Source organism: Heterocephalus glaber, unplaced genomic scaffold (assembly GCF_053883595.1).
Source record: "Heterocephalus glaber isolate CG9 unplaced genomic scaffold, H.glaber_assembly_v1.0 deba00000122, whole genome shotgun sequence".
Classification (NCBI taxonomy): Eukaryota; Metazoa; Chordata; class Mammalia; order Rodentia; family Bathyergidae; genus Heterocephalus; species Heterocephalus glaber.
Genome location: NW_028258138.1, coordinates 70,754,276 through 70,774,233, shown reverse-complemented (window position 1 = coordinate 70,774,233; position 19,958 = coordinate 70,754,276). Strand labels below are relative to the sequence as shown.

General features: G+C 36.6%; 2 protein-coding genes across 16 annotated transcripts in view; both read right to left on the bottom strand.

Moving 5' to 3' along the window:
• Positions 1-2,848, bottom strand: part of Stxbp5l (syntaxin binding protein 5L) — a 588,968-nt gene extending 586,120 nt beyond the window's left edge. For 4 of the 14 annotated variants that reach the window (XM_087209155.1, XM_087209158.1, XM_087209173.1 and 1 more), the window contains exon 1: positions 2,734-2,846. In XM_087209155.1, the coding sequence (XP_087065281.1) occupies position 2,734 (1 nt within the window). In that variant the 5' untranslated portion in view covers positions 2,735-2,846. Of the gene's footprint in view, positions 1-1,755; positions 1,779-2,733 lie in introns of those variants that run through there. The other 10 variants (XM_087209180.1, XM_087209157.1, XM_087209160.1 and 7 more) reach the window with 6 other exon arrangements.
• A 1,728-nt stretch (positions 2,849-4,576) lies between these two features.
• Gtf2e1 (general transcription factor IIE subunit 1) overlaps positions 4,577-19,958 on the bottom strand; it is a 31,343-nt gene continuing 15,961 nt past the window's right edge. For both annotated transcript variants that reach the window (XM_004835637.3, XM_004835636.3), the window contains exons 3-5: positions 17,171-17,372; positions 10,392-10,633; positions 4,577-6,313 (exon numbers count right to left, since the gene is read on the bottom strand). In XM_004835637.3, coding sequence (XP_004835694.1) covers positions 5,883-6,313; positions 10,392-10,633; positions 17,171-17,372 — 875 coding nt within the window. In that variant the 3' untranslated portion in view covers positions 4,577-5,882. The remainder of the gene's footprint in view (positions 6,314-10,391; positions 10,634-17,170; positions 17,373-19,958) is intronic.

Sequence of the window (19,958 nt, the reverse complement as noted above, 5' to 3'; positions counted from 1 at the left end):
CTTCAAAACTGTGAACTAAATAAACTTATTTAGTTTACTACCTATTATAAAGTACCCCGCCTGGGATATTTTGTTCTAACAACATACAACAGACTAATACACCCTTTGTTTGGCTATTTCTCTGCTATAATTCTGTTTTATAGAAATGAAGAATGAAAATATAAGGGTAATTCCTTACAGCATTGTCACAGTGAAAAAAAACTACCTAACTACCCACCAAGAAGGAATATGTTATCGCTTCTCGGCCTTTCGGCTAAGATCAAGTGAAGACGGAATATGTTACATAAATTATCATACAAGATTCTATTTAGTCCTTTTAAAAAAGCAAATGGCAATGCATATATGAGCCCACTTATGTAAAAAGCAATGTGGTATACGGGGAATATGAAGGTTGTCAAAAGGCCTAGAAAAGCTCTGAGGTGATACACACTAAGCTATCAGCAATGATTTCCTCAGAGCAGTGACACGGTGAGTTTTGTTTTAATTATTTATTTTATTGTGTGTATTTAAAAATAATTAACATTTACATAACAGCAAAAGTGTGTAACTACCTTGGTGTGGCTTAACAAGACTCAAGGCATTTCAATACCTCGTGCTAGCCTTTTTTCCAGACTAATTCCCCAGACTTACTTACATTAGGTAGGCAATTATGTACTTTTGTTTGATGGAAATCGTGGGTTGATCTTTGAAACTGGGTCATTCACTATGCCTACCTGCTTTGCAGCTAGAATAGGAAAGGCTGCTTCTGGTACTCAGGACATGAAATTCTTTCTGAAGAGAAGCAAGGGTGCTTGTTCTTACCCTTGAGGGCATGCCAGAATTAGTTCATTCCTTTAGTTCTCCAAAGATTTCATGATTCTTTCCCTTCCCAACCCATTTTAGCTTTATAGGTTTTAAAAGTATCTTTACTTATCTTGTTCAGAGTTTATTTTCCTTCTTTTATAGCAGAAAGAGCCAGCAGAATAGACAGTAAATTTACCAAAGTGCCAGTTTCTTTCTAAAAGTCTTCCTTACTTCCCCAAAAGAATTTTAGATATTAAATATGATAGTAGCCCAGCTGTTAAAGGTAACACAGGTAAAATATCTTTGATGAAACAATATGCTAAGCAAATGAAGATGGAATTATATCAGTTTCTAAATTCTGAACATTTTCATATTTGTCCTTTGTCATTTCTGAGTCACTTTTTAAAAAATTCAGGAATAAAGAAAACAAGAAACCGTCATTTTCTTTTCTTTTTTAAATTTGGGAATAAAGAGAACAAGAAAGTACATATCAGCCGGGGATTTAGCTCAGTGGTTTCGCTGCCTACTGCACAAGTGCAAGGACCCGAGTTTGATCCCAGGTACCAAAAAAAAAGAAAGTACATATGTAACTCTGTTGCGATCCTGGCTGGGAATCTAGCCATAGAGCTGGTAGAAGAGAAGAAAATGAACTTGCTTGTCCCAGTCTTGTTCCCATGCAATGTCCAATTCTTTCAAACAATACCAAAAGAGAATTATGAAATATTCAATTTTTTCTCCCTCAATCATTTAGGTGACTAGAAGTGAAGTACCTTGGCAAGATGGAGAAAGAGAAACCTAAATAGCTGTTGTTTATGCTGAGGTTTGCTAAATTCTCAATCCCAACCTGCCACCTACATTAGTCCCTCAATTAAAATATCCTTCACCTGGTTTGAATTATAGCACAGCAGAAGGGTTGGTAGGGGGGACTGTTATTACTTGGCATCATTTTAAAATGCATCATGTATCACTTACCTCTATAAAATTATCAGAGCTGTAGAGAATCTTGGTGGTCCTAGCACAATCTTTTCATAGTTGACGATTAAGCTGGCCTGGAAGCATTAGTGCTGGGATTAGAACCTAGTTTCCTGACTTCAGACAATGCCATATTGAATATTTTCTTTTAATCATTTAAACCTAGTTCTGCCTAAGATGTTTTGCAAAAATAAAACCAAAAGGGGGGGTGGGGTTTCAAAATAAGAAAATGGCTTCAACTTCAAAGGCAGATAAAATGAAAGCAAACTTCCATCAGACACACATTGATTGGATCACTAGGGCCATAGGGCCAGGGTTGTTTATTCATTGCCTTACTTTGGCAATGCATAAGTGATATTTTTTTAATGTAGAGAGAAAAATGTTCCTTTGAAAACTACGGTTAGCCACCCACACAGATTCCTAAAGGTGGGGAATTGGTTCGTTGGTTAGGGAAACATCATGATAGGCCATTCTGGATACAATAGGAACTTTCAAGTCAAGTATCTGGAAGGACTAGAATAAAAGAGCCAGAAAATAAATCAAAGAACTATACTTTAAAAAAATATATTTAGAATTCTCTAAGGCCTTTGGAAAAAGAAGGCATGGTCAGAAGGAAAAAGGAAGCTAAAATTTTAGTAAGATTTGACTGCAAGATTCTACTGGGATGAAACCTGTGAGAAATTCTTTAAGGATGCATACTATACAATCTTATTCCCTGAGGATGAGATGCTAGCACAGGCCCTTTTCTTACTGCCTCACTCTCCCTATTGCAAGGGTGGTGGAGAGGTTGAGCCAGAGGCTATAAGCTCGCTGTACCCCACCCCAGAAAAAACAGTGGTTTCCCAAAAATGATAACAGAAGAGGTTTTCTATCATGTTAGGACAAAGGAGTTTCATTTAAATCGTTTTTGTGGGGGTGGTAACCGTACACTGAGTTACACATACATTCAGCCTTTTTTAGAGATAGGGTCTTACTAACTTGTTGAGTTGCCCAGGCTGGTCTTGTGATCCTCCTACTTCAGCCTTCCAGACTGCTGGGATTACAGGCATGTGCCACCACACCCAGCTCCATTTAAATCTTAAAGGACAAGGAAAAAGGAAAATGTGGGATACCTGAGCAGCTGACATATATTACGTATTTTTAAAATATTTATATATATATATATAGCTATATACTTATTCATAACTAACAGACACATACACTAACAGTTAATCACATCCAGAGAAACCAAGTTCCTAGCCAATTTTTAATATAGGCTGTGAATGGTGACAACTCCAGATGTCCCGGGGTCATGAGACATTGTAACCACACCCTTCTACCACCTTTGGGTCTAAGACTGCCTTTACTAAAGCTTCAGAGGCTAATAACTGACAGGGCTCCCATTTTTGGTCCTTCTGTCACTGTCTGGCTTTCCTTACCAAATTATTATGCAACTTGAGATAAACCTGACTAATAAGAAATATCAAATTCTATTGAATTTTATTAGACATGTTACTAAAATATGAAGGTAATGGTTCAAACTTTAGATATTAAATTATATTTCCTATTAATTTTGAGTATAAGTTCAGAAATATTTATCCAAGGATATGATGAACCCAGGCTTAAGAGACAAAGTGAGAGTGAACACCTAAAAAATCCTAGCATTAACCTAAAAAGAGCTTGCTTTTGTGATTTTTTTTTTTTTTTTTGGTGGTGGTCATGGTACTGGGAATTGAACCAGAGGTGCTCTACCACTAAGCTACATCCCCAGCCCTTTCTTAATATTTTGAGACAAGTCTCCCTAAATTGCCTAGGCTCTCCTTGAAGTTGCACTCCTCTGCCTCCGCCTCTCAAGTAGCTGGGAGGACAAGCATCTGCCACCACTCTCAGCTCACTCTGCTATTTCTACAGGTAATTTCTACATAAATTTTTTAAAATGTCCATTTGATTCTTTTTCCAAAATGGAAATATCTTTTCCATAAAAACATATTCATATTACTGTAACTCTCATTCCCAATATTTTTATATACATATAACCTAACTCACAGGTTTTTTATAAAAGATCAAGCAGTTTATATAAAGCAGTTTAAATAGCTGGGTATGATGGGCCATGCCTATATAAATCCCAGCACTCTGGGAGGCCAAGGCAAGAGAATTATGAGTTCAAGCCCAACTTAGTGAGACTGTCACAAGATTTTAAAAAAATAATGAAAGGGTTGGGAATGTAGCTCAATACAAAGGTCCTGGGTTCAATCTCCAGTAACACACATGTACATGCATGCATACACACACACAGAGTTAAAATAGTGCCTGGTATTGCATTAGCACTATATGTACTTTTTCCTTTATCTCCTTCCAAGAAAAAAGTGAATCCTTCTATATTTAACACATTATGGTTATCTTTTCTTGCCAATACATTCTTTTTAATGGCTATGTTACTTTATAGAAAAATACTTAATTTCTGATGAATACACACTTAGTGAGGGTATCTCTATTTCAAACACTGCTGCAGTGAGTAACCTTATTCATATCTCTATCTTCACTTGGATATCTTTCCATAACAAAAATTCCACATTCCTACATACACTCACATAAAAAGTAAACAAAGAACATATAGTTTAAAAAATTAACCATGTTTAAAAATTAACCCTTGGTTATCTTATCATTTTACTTAAATTAACTTCTTTCTAAAATTATGAAGCCTAGAAAAAGATGTTTAAAGTAGACCCGTATACACAAGATATATACATAAAGGTCATTCTTAAAACAATTTGTTGCCAAAGAAAGTTTAGATCATATATAACTGCACCTATTATAAGAAATAATATGAATAAGAGAAAAAAAAGTCTTTAACATGTTTTTAATGAGAAGAATATACACTTTAATTACGCTCTGTGATGTTATGGAGCTAAAAATTAACAAATTTCAGTTAGTATAAAATAGATTTGTTGTCAATATTTAGTCATTAATACACCCAAGAAAATGAAACATCACTTCGTACAAGGCTCAGATACTCTAAGATGCTAACTTAATTTCACACACATACTACAAAATGATAAATACTTAAAAATTACAATGCAAGAAAAATATTGTAAGAAATACAGTTGTCCTTTATTTTTAAAGTTCTGCATTTGGGAATATCAAGCTACACATCAGAACCCAAACTAACTATGTTTCTTGAGGTTACAATGCTCAACAATACATAGGATACACTCTAAAATACCATGACTGACAAGGACCAAAAGAGACCAAAAAAAAAAAGAGCCTTCAAAAGATGCTGAAAGAGGGAGATGATCAATTGTTCTATGCTGACTTCTGCTGGTATGGCCGCCTTAATTTATAGCACTGACAAGAAGTCAATAGTGAAGGTGAGGCAGTCTCAGGTTTACACAAAGGACTTGCAAAACACAACAGACACAGGCAGTTCTAAGGCACTCTTTCCAATGCTCTTCATTCTTCAACCCTTTACTTGGATCCAAAACAAAAAGTATTAGGCAAAACAATATAATCTACCAGTCTGGTCCATTCTGAAGACACAAATTGTGATTTACACACTAATCGTAAGGTTCAGGCATATCCATCCCTCTTCTGCACACATTCTCAACTCCCTTACATGTTGATCCCAATCTTAATTTGGGGAAATATGGAGTTTTAAGATTCTTTCCCCCTAACCAGTGATTTGCCTATCAGCAAGCTGCTTTGTCTAGGGATGATATAAGGAACTGTTTGGAATCCTTGGTAAGAATAAATAAAAAGGATGTTATCTGTGAATTACTGTTACTAACTGTAGTAGGTTTCTGTAGGTAGACAAAAAGAATTTACTTCCCTCATTATCTCAGAAGGGCAAAAAGGTCATCTTAAAAAGGAAAGAAAAAAATCAGATTAGGAAATACAGTAACATAGTAATACCGTAGTAATAGTAGAGAAGGGAATGCTTATAGGCAACCTACCTTTTTGGCAAGTTCTGGCATTAAAATCAAACTTTCTCTCCTATTATTCTTTTTTTTTTTCTCCTCCCATTATTCTTTGTGGAAGATTAACAGGTGCTTTAAAGCAAGAGCAAGAAAGCCACTTAAATATTTTTCTTCAAAGGCAGGGAATTTCTTTTTGAAATGAGCATGACAGAAAGGAGGAAAAGCAGGGAAAGCTCATTCAAAGAGGTCCTCAAACATGCGTTGTCCCATTGCTATGTATGCTTCCTTCTCTTCCGGTGTCATCTGGGCCACCAGCTCTGGCCGTTGGCTCACTTCACTATAGGAGAATGGACGGCCAGCCACCATGACAGTGGGGTCATCTGCTACCTCCTCAAACTCATCATCATCTTCCTCATCCTCTTCTCGATGATGCATAGCCACAGCAGCTGCCGGCCGGGGTGGAGAGTCATCATCTGACTCACTGGTCTCACTTTCTGAGTCACTGGGATTGGTGGCAGTAACAGGAGCAGCTGCCCCCATGGAGCCAGCTGTAGCAGAGGGAGTCTTCTTCTCATGAATGAGGAGTGCTCGCATGACCTCCTCATTATCATCAGGCCCTGCATGACCTTCCTCATGTTCCTGAAATGCATCCATATCTATGCCACCTAGGGGTTAAAACCCAGAAAGTTAAAATCCTTAAATATAAAAAGCATTCCTTTATACTGAAATGTGTTATATTTAAATAAATAATGATGTAATAAAACAACATAGATGTCACTGGTTCCACTTCTTGGGGCACTATCCATAAAACATTCAAAATGTTTCTCACAAACTGCAGTTCAGGACTGTAATAGTCAAGAACATGGATTTTACAAGTAACACAGTTTGAATTTAAATCCTGGTTCTTCCACACATATCATTACTTAAATTCTAAACTTCAGTACCTTTTCTGTAAAATAGGATGATAAAAGGATCTACCATCTATGTTTTCTGGTTAAGGACATTAAGAAACAATGCCTATGAAGGACCAAGTATAATGTAGCATAAGAGAAAAATCAAAATATGACTCCTCATCTTGCTCTTGAAAGCCAAAAGCGTTATAATGAACCACTCCTGACTACTTTCATTTTACTTGCTCTCTCCTTTCCTCATTCTGCTCCAGCCACAAAGGCCTCCATGATATTCCTTGCACACATATGAAACACCCCTACCTCAAAGCATTGGTACTACCTGTTCCTATCTTCTGGAATATTTTTCCTTTGGGTAGCCATACAACTAACTCCTTTACATCTTTCATGTCTTTACTCAAATGTCACCTTATCAGTACTCTATTTTTTCCCAAAGGTGCTTATTTTCTAACATAATGAATAAAGTATGTCTATTATTTTTGTCATCTCTCCCCTTTCTAAGGATGTAGGATGTACAACAGACATTAATCCTTTTTAGTCACTGATATCTTTTGCACCTAGATAATGCTTGCCACTTGTTAGGCAATGACAAAGTATTTAATGCATGAATGAGTAAATGCCAGTTTTATTTTCCTGAAGCAAACTAAGCACACTTTGAACTCTTTATAAAAAGGTATCTAGTTGCAAAAGTAACTCTTCTCTTACCACATACCTCCTATCATTTTGTGTACACACCTTGACTAATACACTGCAGATAAAAAATGTAAAAACATTCATATTCTGCATGCTGATAACACCAAACATTGCCATTTTTTCCATTTTAAATATATAAAAGCATTAAAAGTTTTTTAGAACTTGATTTGATTCAAATACTAACATCTGTTATCTCCTTAATTTTGTCCAAATTACATTATCTCTGCTTCAATTTTCTCAAGTATAAAAGGGGAAAAATCATAATATGTACTTCACTGAAGTATTGTGGAGATCAAGTGAGTGTGAAGTGTTTAGAATGGGCCTGGTACTTGAGAAAGTGTCATCTACCATTACATCAAAAGAAAGCACAAAGTAAAAGCATCTTCTCATTAACACATCAAAATGAATTACATGGAACGCTGGACATTTTGGAAAAACTGAACTTCCAAGATGAGAATTTGGGCAGTAAGAGAGAAAATGAGGTCAGAGAAGAAAGGTTTATGATAAATTTAACTTTAACTCTCATTCTGACATACATGTTAACTACTTCAAAACATCATCCAGGGCAGAACCTCCTCCCCAGAATTCTTATTGCCAATGCAGTGTTTCAACAGAAAAAGAAAAAGAAAGGAATGCATGTCTCGAATAATTGCTAATAAAACAGTGTTACAAAACAGTTTTATCTTACCAACATTGTACTTTGTTATGTTTCAATTGAATATAAAATTAGGCGAAAAAGCAAATTAGTTTTGTAAAGTAAAGAAGGTGACATTTAACAGATTTCTGATAAAGATCTTGAGAGGTTTGAAGGAAAAAGGAATTATTTTGTTATAGATGAAGTCAAAACAAAAGCAAGGAAAAATGAGCATATCTCTGGAGGGCAAAGCAGAAACAGTTTTAGGAACAGCTGAATTTAGTAGTTATAAAGGAGTTGTACACTGCAAAATAAATTCACTGATGATGCTATGCAGTTCTGGGGGCTTAAAAGCCAAGTTCCAGCAAGAACTACAGGGAAGGCTGAAGGTTGTGTAAGTGGGCAGAAAGGTAAAAGATCCATCTTTATACAGGCAAGTGCAAGAAAGTCTGCCTACATAAAAATAATCTCAAGTATGCATATTAGACAGCTATCAGATATAAGCCAGGAGAGAGGCCGAAAAGGCCTCTGCACGTTTCTAAAGTTAATGGATTAATATGCTTCCAGAACCAAAGCAACAAATGTCAGGTAAACCCCAGGAAGACAATGAAAATAAAACCCAAATCATTAAAGATTAACCTGTGTACAAACATCATGTTCTGTTCTGGTCACTAGGTCTCAAGAAAAGTACATTATGACTGGAGACGGTCCAGAAAAAAACAATTAAAATAAAGAACTGTGGGTGGAGGTGGTTTGGGGGAAGAGGACTACTTATAAGGAAAGCAGAATCAAAAGAAATTAGAATTAATTAATGAGAACTTCCAAGATGTCTGGAAAACTCAGAAAAAGCAACATGACCTCAAGTTTGAGGAAAACTAAGTGTAGGACAAGATTCACTTCATACATTGACTGAGTAGGACTTGTTCTATGTATGCCATGAAATTTAACAAAGATACAGCAGTACCTTGGTTCACGAACTTTATTCTTTCCATGATTCTGGGTGCAGAATTTGTTCCAAGAATTGCAATTCAGTGAACCAAGGTAGCCACTGTAAATTTAGACAGGACAACATAGTATCCTATTTTATGCAGAACACTTGAGTAGACTAGATGACTTATTTAAGGCCCATCCAAGTCCTATTCTACTATTCTAGGAATTGTAAATATCAAATGCTAAACTTATAAGCTTAACTGTGTATAATATTGGTTAATAATAATGTTATTTAATTCTGTCCAAAGAAAAGAAGGCTCAGGCAAGAAGCTTAAAGAACAGGCAAGAAGCCAAGTTGGGAGAAAACAAGTCTATTAAGCAGCCTAACTACTACATAATCTAGAATAAATTGAATAAAAATAACTAAATATAGCAAGCTAATTAATAAAGTGGTTATTAGGGAAAACTTTTTTCCTGGCTGGTATTAAAATATCAAAGAGAATTCCACTAGAGGTATTATCCACTTTTACCATCACTTCCTAAAATTCCATGCTGCTTCAATAATTAGTATACACAGTATATATTAAATACAAATTCAAAAAAGGAAAAGAGCGGTGGGCATATTTGTGCACGTGTGTAATCCCAGCACTCAGGAAGCTGAAACAGAAGGATTGCCAAGAGTTTGAGGCCAGCCTGGGCTGCAAAGTAAGTTCAAGGCCAGCCTGGACTACATAGTGAGATCCTGTCTCAAAAAATAAAGAAATAAATACATTAAATTAATTAATTAAAATAAAATAGAAAAACAGGTTAGAAGGAAGGCCAAAACACAAGTGGTCTTTGGTATCTGATGATTCTTCAGCATTAAATAATCATATTCAGGTGATATGCTGGTAATGATACATAACCTGGGAACAAGGGACAATGAAATCTAACCAGAAATACAGAGATTCCCTGTCACTTCTGGTTTTCCATTTCTGAACAGTCTTTGCCTAGCTTTCCAGCTCTCAAACTTGTGAGGATTATTATGCAATTCTCAACTCTCTTGGCTCACAGAGGTTTCTAAAATGTAGAATAAGTTTATATCAATCTTCTTGGACTATGAGAATGCTTAATCCTTTACACACATGGTATCTCTATATATATATGTATGTATGTATTTCAGGTAGTACAAATTCCTCATATTCGTGAGGAAATAACATTAAAAATTGTGGACTAGTGCCCAAAAGTTATGACTTCCAATTCAGAAAAATAAAACACATATAAATTAGGGGAATAGAAGTTAAAGGAGACCACCTTGAACGAAAAGCACTTTCCAAGAAATAAAGATAAAGACATGGCAACTCTAAAATGGAGTTTTAAAAAGGTATTATTTTGACTACACCGAAGAACAATATAAATATACTGGTTGGTTTTAATGCTCATAGCTCAATTTCTTCCTGATATAATGCAACTGATTGTTTTTATAAAACAGATACAGTGAATGGTCAATAAAACTAAGAACTGCCTAGTGTTCCACTAAATCAAGTTTATTTTCTACTGACCTAAAGACATATCCATTTTGCTGCCTTCTGCTCTTACCTTCCTTCATCTCTTCAGAACTATATGCCCCCTGGACAGTGCTCTCTCTCAGCCATATGGGTCTCTCTTTGGCAGATTTCCCTTCCAGGGAGGCACGATGAACATCTTCTTGGTCATCCATGTTAATGACAACATTCTGTGTGTATAAGTCCTCATAGGAGGGCCCTCTGGTGGTCCATGCTTCCCGGTGGTGACTGCCTGGCTGGCCAGCAGCTCCAGCAGTAGTAGCTGCTCGGTCCTTGCTGTATTAAAAGATTAGAGGATTTCAGTAAGAAGAAATATTAACATCTTGGTGTTGGAAAATAAGATGCCCAGAGATGTAATTACTGAAGTATTATAAATAAATGCTATCAACAGGCATACACACTTTTAACATTTTTGGGAAATCTCTTCAGTAACTCAGAATGAAAGCTGCATGGATTAGAATAAGATGTTGTATTTACTATTAAATTTTTCAAACACTGAATTCTCTGGTGTATATAGAGGTATGGTTTTTTTTGCAGTACTGGGGATTAAATCCCAGACCTTCTCACTGAGGCACATTCCCAGACAGGCTGGGTCTCACTAGGTCATTAGGTTGTAGACTTGTACTTGTGATACTCCTGCCTCAGCCTTCCAGAGTGTTGGGATTACAGGAATGCATCACCATGCCCAACAACGCCTGAGGTTTTATACAATGAGATGTTTGAATAAACCTATTTAGGGGAAGAGAATGACATAATCCACTAAAAGAGGCAAAAATTAAACAAAAACTGCCCTAGTAATACTGTTCACGAGAATTTTGTTTAAAAAATAAAAATGAAACAAAATAAAACACATATTGTAGTTTTTAAAATATTCCCTCAAATCAGCCCAGAATAGTCCAAGGTAGTATGTATACCGATCAGGGAAGAGGTTAGAAAAGTATTCTACAAAGCCAGGCCTCAGTTTCAGATTAACATTCTCCCCTTGCCACCCACCAAGTGAGACATATCTCTCTGCACACCAGCCTCTTTCTCTATCAAGTTTTATCTTTTATTTCCATGTCTACACTGATGCTCTATATCTGCCCCTGCCAGTGTTTCTATCCCACAGGGACTATGATCTGTTTCTCAACTTATTATACTTTGCTCTTTACCTTTCCTCCCCATGACTGTCTTTGCCTGTTTGCATGTTATGGGCCTGATCAGCACTCATCTTTCTCTAGTCTCTTGGCTGCCCCCATCTCTATGAGTTAAGCCACATTTTCCATCATTCTGCTGCTCTTTGTTTCTTTCACTCTCTATTTCAAATCTGCCTGCTACTGATGGCTTTTTGCATCAACTTCTATGCATGAGTCTCCCTCCCTCTCTGCTTAGACAGCTATGATTTATTCCATTAATGATCTTCATGCTTGTTGGACTCCTGCTCACTCTAACTTTTTGCTGTATTTTTTTTTCAGCAACTACTGACTAAATAACTCTTGGCTTCACAGTTCTCCATGATTTCGCTTCCATTTCTTTAGATCTTTTCCATGAACATGACAGTCTCCTATGAAGTGACTTCTCATTCTTAATCTAATCAAAACTTCATTTGTCTTCTCATAAGCCATTTATCATTATTCCTTAATCTCTTGTTTTTTGTTAGTCCATTACTCTTCACTTCTTTCTAGACATACTTCATATATTAGTGGTTACTTAGAGCACAGTTAGGCTTCTCCAATGCATTTCTGAATCCATTACATCGCTCCTTACAACATTGTTTTTCCAATCATCCTCTGAAGATAACTTTGGGTTCATGTTGTCCCTCCTGCCCTGCCTCTGGAGATCTACAGGCCTGTGCTATTTCTGAAGTCAAATCAGCTCTTTCTAGTTACCCAATCCACCCTGATGTAGTCACTTAATCCATGCTTTCCAGTACTGCCTCTAATTTTTATCATGATTCTAGCTGCACTGAGAGCTACTTTGTGTACCACTGTTTATCACATCCTTTTTTTCCTGGTACCCATTCTATGTTCCATATCTCAATCACTTCTTTTGCATCCTCCCTATTTGTTTCCTTGCTCTCACTATCTATCAACATTTTTTGATGAATATACTTTTAACTATAGAGTTGACTCCACATATTTTATTTCTACCTCCACTACAGTCACAAATCTAAATCACCAGCCAATGTAACCTAAAGAAAATCTAGATGAGAGAAACCTAAGTTCACTCCATCTATACATTTAAATTTCTCTGAGACAGAATGTACACATTTCCACTTAAAATGACAATTTATTGTTAAATTTCAGAAAGTTCAAAAGATATAACTTATAGGTGAGAGAGGAATATTATTTCAAAACTTTTTCTTTTGGTGCTGAAGACTGAACTCAGGGCCTTGTACTCTACTATTGGGCTAGAGCTCTAGCCCTTGGAAACTAAATTTTAAAAGATTTTTAAGATGAGTGCTAAGAGATGATGGAAAGAAAGGCAAACTATAAATATTATAAGTGAGTTGACTTATTGAAAGGCTAGAATTCTCCATCAACTCTTCTTTTTTTTCTTTCAAATCATTTTTATTTTCTCTTCTGGATGAGAATACATTTACATATGATTCTCTAGAAATGACATGCTTGACTGACAACCATGTTTGTTGTTTAGTACTAGGTCCTATGCCCCAAAATACAGAAAGGTGTCAAAAGAGGGGAGGGCAGGGGAGAATACATCTGTATCCCTTCACAGTGCAGTACTTCCTGTAAATTACACTATATCAAAATCACAAAGAATAATCCTTTTTTATTCTTTTCCAAAATTTTTAAATATTCTAATTTCTTTACATTTCCATCTAAATTTTGATGTCAGATTCCCTGTGCCCATAAAATATACTGCTAGAATTTTTATCGGAACTGTATTAAATCTATAAATCAAATTGGGAAGGACTATATATGAACATAGTATACTCTACATTTAGGTTTGTTTTGATTTCCTTCAGTACTATTTAGATTTCAGTATACAGATCAAGTGTACATGTATGTTATACTTATACCTAAGTATCTGTTCCTTTGAAACTACTGTAAATAGTACTTATTCCATGTTCCTATTGTACATTGCTAGATAGTGGTTTTTCAGTATCCACCAGAGAGTGGTTCCAGGAAACTCCACAAATACCAAAATCCAGTTACTCAAGTTCCTTTAAAAATGGCATAGTATTTGTATACAACCTATACACATTCTCTTGTATATTTTAAATCATCTCCATATTAGTTATAACACCTAAGACAATGTAAACGCTATATATATGTTATATTATATTCCCTAGGGAATATGACAACAAAGGGCTTAGTTCAGACACATGTTTAGTTCAGCCACAATTTTTTTCACATACTTTTAATCCATGGTTGGTTGAATCTGCAGACAATGAACCTGAAGAAATGGAGGGCCAAATGTATAGAGAATTAAGACTGGGATGGGGATGGGGTGTGTGTGTGTATCTTATGTCCTATGACCTTGCTAAACTCTAGGTTTTTGAAGATTCTTTGGGACAATCATGTTGTCTGTCAATGGAAACAGTTTTATTTCTTCTTTCCCAATCTCCTCCTCTTTTATTTCCTTTTGTTGCCATATTAATGCTGCCTAGGATTTTCTAGTAAAATATTGAACTGGAGAGAGGTTAAGAGTAGACATTCTTGCTTTGTTCTTGTCCGTGGGAGAAAACTTTCATTCCTTCACCATTCAGTATGATGTTAGCTGTAGTTTGTTTTGATTATGATTTTCCTTTTATGAACAGTGGAATTTAATTTGCTTTTTTTTGAGGATTTCTGCAATATGTTCATGAAGTAAATTGGTCCATAGTTTTCTTTTCCTTTGTCCTTCCTTTATTGTTTACTGTTTGTCTGGTTTACATAATCAGATTAATTCTGGCTTCACAAAGAAAGGTGGAAAGTGTTTCATCATCCTCTAAATTCTGATCCACTGAACTGACTGCTTCCCAGTGTCATTGGTCTGCTTTTCCCACTATTAACAGGTGGGGAAAACATCGCACTGAAGTTCAGCAGGTCGGCTCAGCTCCTTGTTGGTCCCTATTGCGGCCACGCGCTGTTGTTTGTGGGTTCATCTTTGGCCACTTCTCGCAGGTCCAGCCTCCTGTGAAAGTTCCCTCAGGTAGTCCCCCCACAGAACTTGTGGGTCTCCTCAGGCAGACATTTTTTTCGCTGAGGGTCCTCAGCACCGCGGTCCATTCACCCCAGATCCCTCTGCACCGACCCTCCATCAACTCTTTTTTTTTTTTTTTCCAGATTCAAGTTATTTATTTAAGCCATCTCTTGCCACAAGCAAAGGGATGGAAGGTTGGTATGATGGTCATCATCTGATACAAGTAAGGAAGGCGAGCTTATCTCCATCAACTCTTGAGTTAGGCTTACTGACTATACCATACTGTGGAGGCAGCTTCTGGTTCCTCATTTGGGACTTTTGAATTTAACTGATTACAGATCAGTAACCAAACTAACTATCATACTACATATTAAAAACAAGACAAAATAAACAAACCAAATATCATCTCTGAACTCTCATTCCACCCTTCTGATAACTCTTTCCTTGAATTTGGAGCGGGATGGATTTTTACACACTTGGGACAGGATGGGCTATTACAGAAATTTATGATCTTATAGTAATGAAAGCTCAAATCAATACCACTTGCAGGATGTTCTTTCCAGACAGTGGAGCTTATCAGATGCTTGATGGTGCCATCTTAGTGTAACATCTAACCTAGCTCCAGTGGTTTTTCCCCTGACCATGTGGAAATAACAGTACCTTGGTTCTGGCTGGCAGCTCCAGGAACCCCACCCTGTCATTCTTGCTTATCTCCATTTCCCTTCTTCCTTGTGACCAGGCTCCTGGGTTTCCTCTGTCAGGTCAGTTTATTTACTCTACCTCATATTCTTCTCATCTTTGGAGTCACTATCATTCCTGATAAGAGGGTGATTTGATAAAGCAAGCTGTTTTGGGGCTTCTGGTATTGCTGTATAATAGGATTTCTCTCAACCATTGAGTAAGGATCATCTAAATAAAGATCTTGGAAGGAGAGTGGTCTGTGGTAGGTGGGGAACATTAGAGGCAGGATGCCATGGTGGTGGGAACTGAATGCTATAGTAGTTAGAAGCATCTTGATAAATAGAACAAATAACTATAGGTAGAAGAAACACAAGAATAATTCAGATAGCATTATACTGTATAGAAAGGAATTAGAGAATGTTGAAACATACTTCAACATGAAATACCCCAGGCTTAGAAAACCTGATCTAGGTTAGAGGTACAGATTAACTTAAATGGGCAGAAAAAAATATAAAAATAAATTTTTGTAAGAAATCAAATGATAGTAAAAAAAATTTAAGGCTACCTGTAATATAGATAATCCCTACCAACTGTTACTCCTCACCATCTTTGCTTAGTTTTATTCAAATACTGGTGGCTAGTCTACAGCCATACCACCCTGAACGTGCCTCATCTCATCTCAAATGATGGTGGCTAGCTGCTTTAAAGAACTCCAACACCTTCCTTAGCCCTAGGAGAAAATTAAACGGTCTAAGCACCAACCATGTGCTCTCATTTCCTTTGCCAGGTGCTGGTTCAAGAATAAGCATATAAAGTAATTCTAGCCAGTGAGACATTTGGAGATGGAGAGGATGAAGAGAGTGCTCTAGGAAAGCTGTCTTTAGTCTTAAAATTAAACATAAGGAAGGGATGAGCCCTTTTTCTGCATTTGGAGATTTTCATCTGTATGTGATACCCTAAAAAGAAATGGATTATCTCAGGCTAGCTCCTTTATAGTCCTAAGAAAACAACCAATAGGCTGAGTATGGCAGAGTGCAGGATGGAACAAGTTGGGATCATTTAATCAATTCTGAACTGTACTGAGGGCTTCTGGTCATGCAGGATAAATTTTCTCGGTGTTCAATCTACTTCTAGTTGGATTTTCTGTTATCATAGGAAAAGACTTTCTACATGGTGCTAGATTAGAAAATTCACAATAACTGATATAGACACAAAACTTTCTGTACAACTGAATTGTTTTTAACCACCCAAAAGAAACCCAATTTGCTCAGGACTCACTATTCTGTAACAACAGCAGCAGAGAAAATAAAATTTATTAAGAGAACAACTGAGGTTGAACACTAAAGAAGGCAGTAGGTAGATATCAATGTATCTTGACCTAGGGAAGGAGAAAAAGGGTGGAAGAACACTGCCTGACTGTAGTTCTCACTTATGTTTTTCAAAAACAGAATATAAACAGTTGCCATAGCATGGGAGAACTAAGCTGCTTTTGCAACTCCAACATTAGTACACAATGATAAAAATAGGGAGCCACTGGTAAAAGTAAGTAAAAGTAAGACCGGTAAAAGTCTTAACCCAGAGGAAACACATACTTTACTTTCCAGAAAGTTACATTTAAAACTAAGGACAGTGGTTAAATGTTTTAAAAAACAACAACAAAAAAGAAAATTCTATATTCCTGAAAGAATTTCAGCCTTCAAATGTTGACTAGGAAAATTCAAGAGGCACAATTAATTTGGGATTAGTGAAGAACTGGCCGAGTTGCTGCAGGCCCAAACAGAGCGAATAGTTGAAGTCAAATCTAACTACTTACAGATTTCTAATGCGACACACTATTTTGCAAATTTCATCACAGGCACAAGTTAATAAGAAAAGTATGATAGAACTGTGAACCTATGTAACATAATAGTCTTTAGTCTTCTGGTAAATTGCCCACTTTCACTTTGCAAAGTTAAAACAAGTGCAAGTTTAAAAGGATTCTTGGTAAGGGCACAGGGCTCTACTTACCTCTGTTTCAGGGCTGAGATTTCTGTGGGTTCTGGCTCAAGTATTTCATAGGCCAAGTTCACATCTTCTGTCTCTCGAAGCAATGCATAAATGGGCTCAATTTGTTCATTAAACCTTGCCAAAAGTGTGCGTGCATCTTTTTTGGGCATTGCTGATTCATCCTCTTCTACCTCGGTATGGCAAAATGTACAGCGGAAAGTTCCTACAGAAGAAACAAAAGTCTCAAATCAGGGAGGCAGTAGGAATCAACCTAAACTATTATGCTAAACCTCACACTCTTAAATATCACCTAATAGCCTGTACCATTAGCTGCACTTGGATTTCCAGTTTGGTTTTTATTTCCAATGCCAGGGATATGCATCCTTCCTTCCTGACTCAATTTATTTGCGGGATTAAAAGAAATCTTTTAAGTACTTAGTGTCCAGCACATAGTAAGTACTTAAACATTCAGATTTAAAAGACCATATACCATTAATACACAACCCTACTCCTAACCTCTCTTCCCCAGGTACCAAATAAGCAAACTTGATTTCTGCTTCAATATAAAATTAGATCACACGGATGTGTTTCCAGTAGAGTAAGTTTCTTTACTGCCTCTCCCACTCAGCCAGTAGCATGGAAATTTTTTGTTCACATGTAGTATGATAAAAAAAATACAGTGAGTATTTACATTTAAAAACAATATTACAATAAAAGGTGCATTGCTATTAATCCTCCTCAAAACACTGCCCTCACTTCAAACACACTTATCCCACCATTCTTGCCACTTTCTGAAGCATTTCTGAAGGTCCTCTTTCGTGGATGTCTGTAGTTGCACTGTCATAGCTGCCTTGATATCTTGAATTGATTCAAAATGTTTATTTTTCATAGTCATTTTGACTTTGGGGAAGAGCCAAAATTACACAGTGCCATATCCAGTGAGTGAGGTGAATGAGGACACACTAAAATGTTTTTACCAGCTTCCCTTTCTGTTGGATAGCACTCAGCAACAACATTCATATTTTTTATCATATCTCATTAGAACACTCATGACAGCGGACTTCAAAAACTGCTTCAAAAAGTGGCAAGAATGATGGTATGTATGTTTGAACCAAAGAAGGAGCATTCTGAGGGAGATTAATGGCAATGTGCCTTTTTCTGTAATAAATTTTAAAAATTTAAACATTCACTATATATTTTGATCACCCCTTGCATACCTTAAAATATTCTTCCATTTTCCTGCTATCCAAATGCTACTTAATTTTCTACCCCAAATAAGTGAGAAAGAGAAAAGCAGCCCTTACAGCTAGCAGGCCATGTTATCCCAACAAATAGAATCTCAACTCACCAACATCAGATAAGGTCTTGCAACCATGGTGGAAGTGAGGGAAAACCAGCCAGCAGGGAATAAATTCTGACAGGCAAAAAGCCAGGACTCGTACAAACCACCCACACACACCCACACACACACCCACACACACACACACACACGCACACACACACCCCAGCAAACCAAATGATGGTGCTTCTTCAGCAATTCCAGTTTATTTTTATCACTTGGCAGGGAAAATTTATTAAGCTAGACAATGACAGAATTACCACTTCTTGACAGGATCCACTGCAGAGCAAATCCCCACTACTTTTCTGAATCCTCCCTAAACCCAACAAAGGTCCAAATTCTCTGAGCCTGTCTAGCACCATTTTACTGATACACTCTAGTTTCTCAGGACATGTGGCTCCTCTTGCTGCAAAAAGCATTTATAAACTCAACTTTGCTAAAAGCCTGAGTAGCACTAAAGGCCATCATCATAGATTCTAGCTTAAACCACTGGACAAAAATACCACTTACTACGATAAAGAGAGGAAGAACATATTCTTTTGTCTTTGTAGGTAACGTATCAGTTGCTTTAGATAACTGAGTCTATGTTGCCCACAACCATTATAAAGGATGTGTTAGAAGCCCATTTACTACAACTGCTTAGAGCTCAAGGGAAGCGTACAGACTAGAAATGAAGATATGAGAAACAGCACATAGATAGCAAGTGAAGCCAAATTAGGTCAGAGAATTTAAAAAGATTAAGAAGAGTGGAAGGAATAAGCAGTCAAGATATAAACCCAAGGAAAGTGCAATCCTTGGGGACCAAGAGATAGACTGAAGGGAATAAAAGAGATGTGTTATGAGCATGTGCCAACTCACCTCAATAAATGTAATTATTATGTAGTGCAAACATGTAGTAGAAGAAGAAAAGGAGGAGGAAGAAGAGGGAGAAGATAAAATAATGGTGTACCTACAGGGACAGGATGGTATTTGAAGGAAAAGGTAATTCTTTTTCAAACAAGGCTTGAAAGCAAGCTTTTATATTTAGTAACACAAGGTAAGTAATGACTGACTAGAGAAGTTTTAGATGGTATGCTACCTATTAGTCTCTGGTCTTGGCCAGAAAAAATATAATGCATGTGGGAATTAAAAGATAAACCAAATGAAATTAGGTTGAATATAGCATTCAAATATATGCTGAATTAAAAAAACAAAACAAAACACTGCTATGGGACTTAGGCTGACTGCAGAAAGATGGGCATTTACCGAGACTGTCAAAGAAAACTACAAATATCTTAGAAGACACGCTACAGTTCAGTAGTTTCAAAATTTTGTTTTTAAAGGAAGGAATCCTATTGACCATGTGAAAAAGTAACATAGAAACATAAAAGCAAGTGCTCTGGTACAAGCATAGAGAGCAAAGACAAAAAGTTAACACTCTAACCCTCTCATTATGAGCTAGCTTCCTCATGTCTCCCACAAGGTGTACAC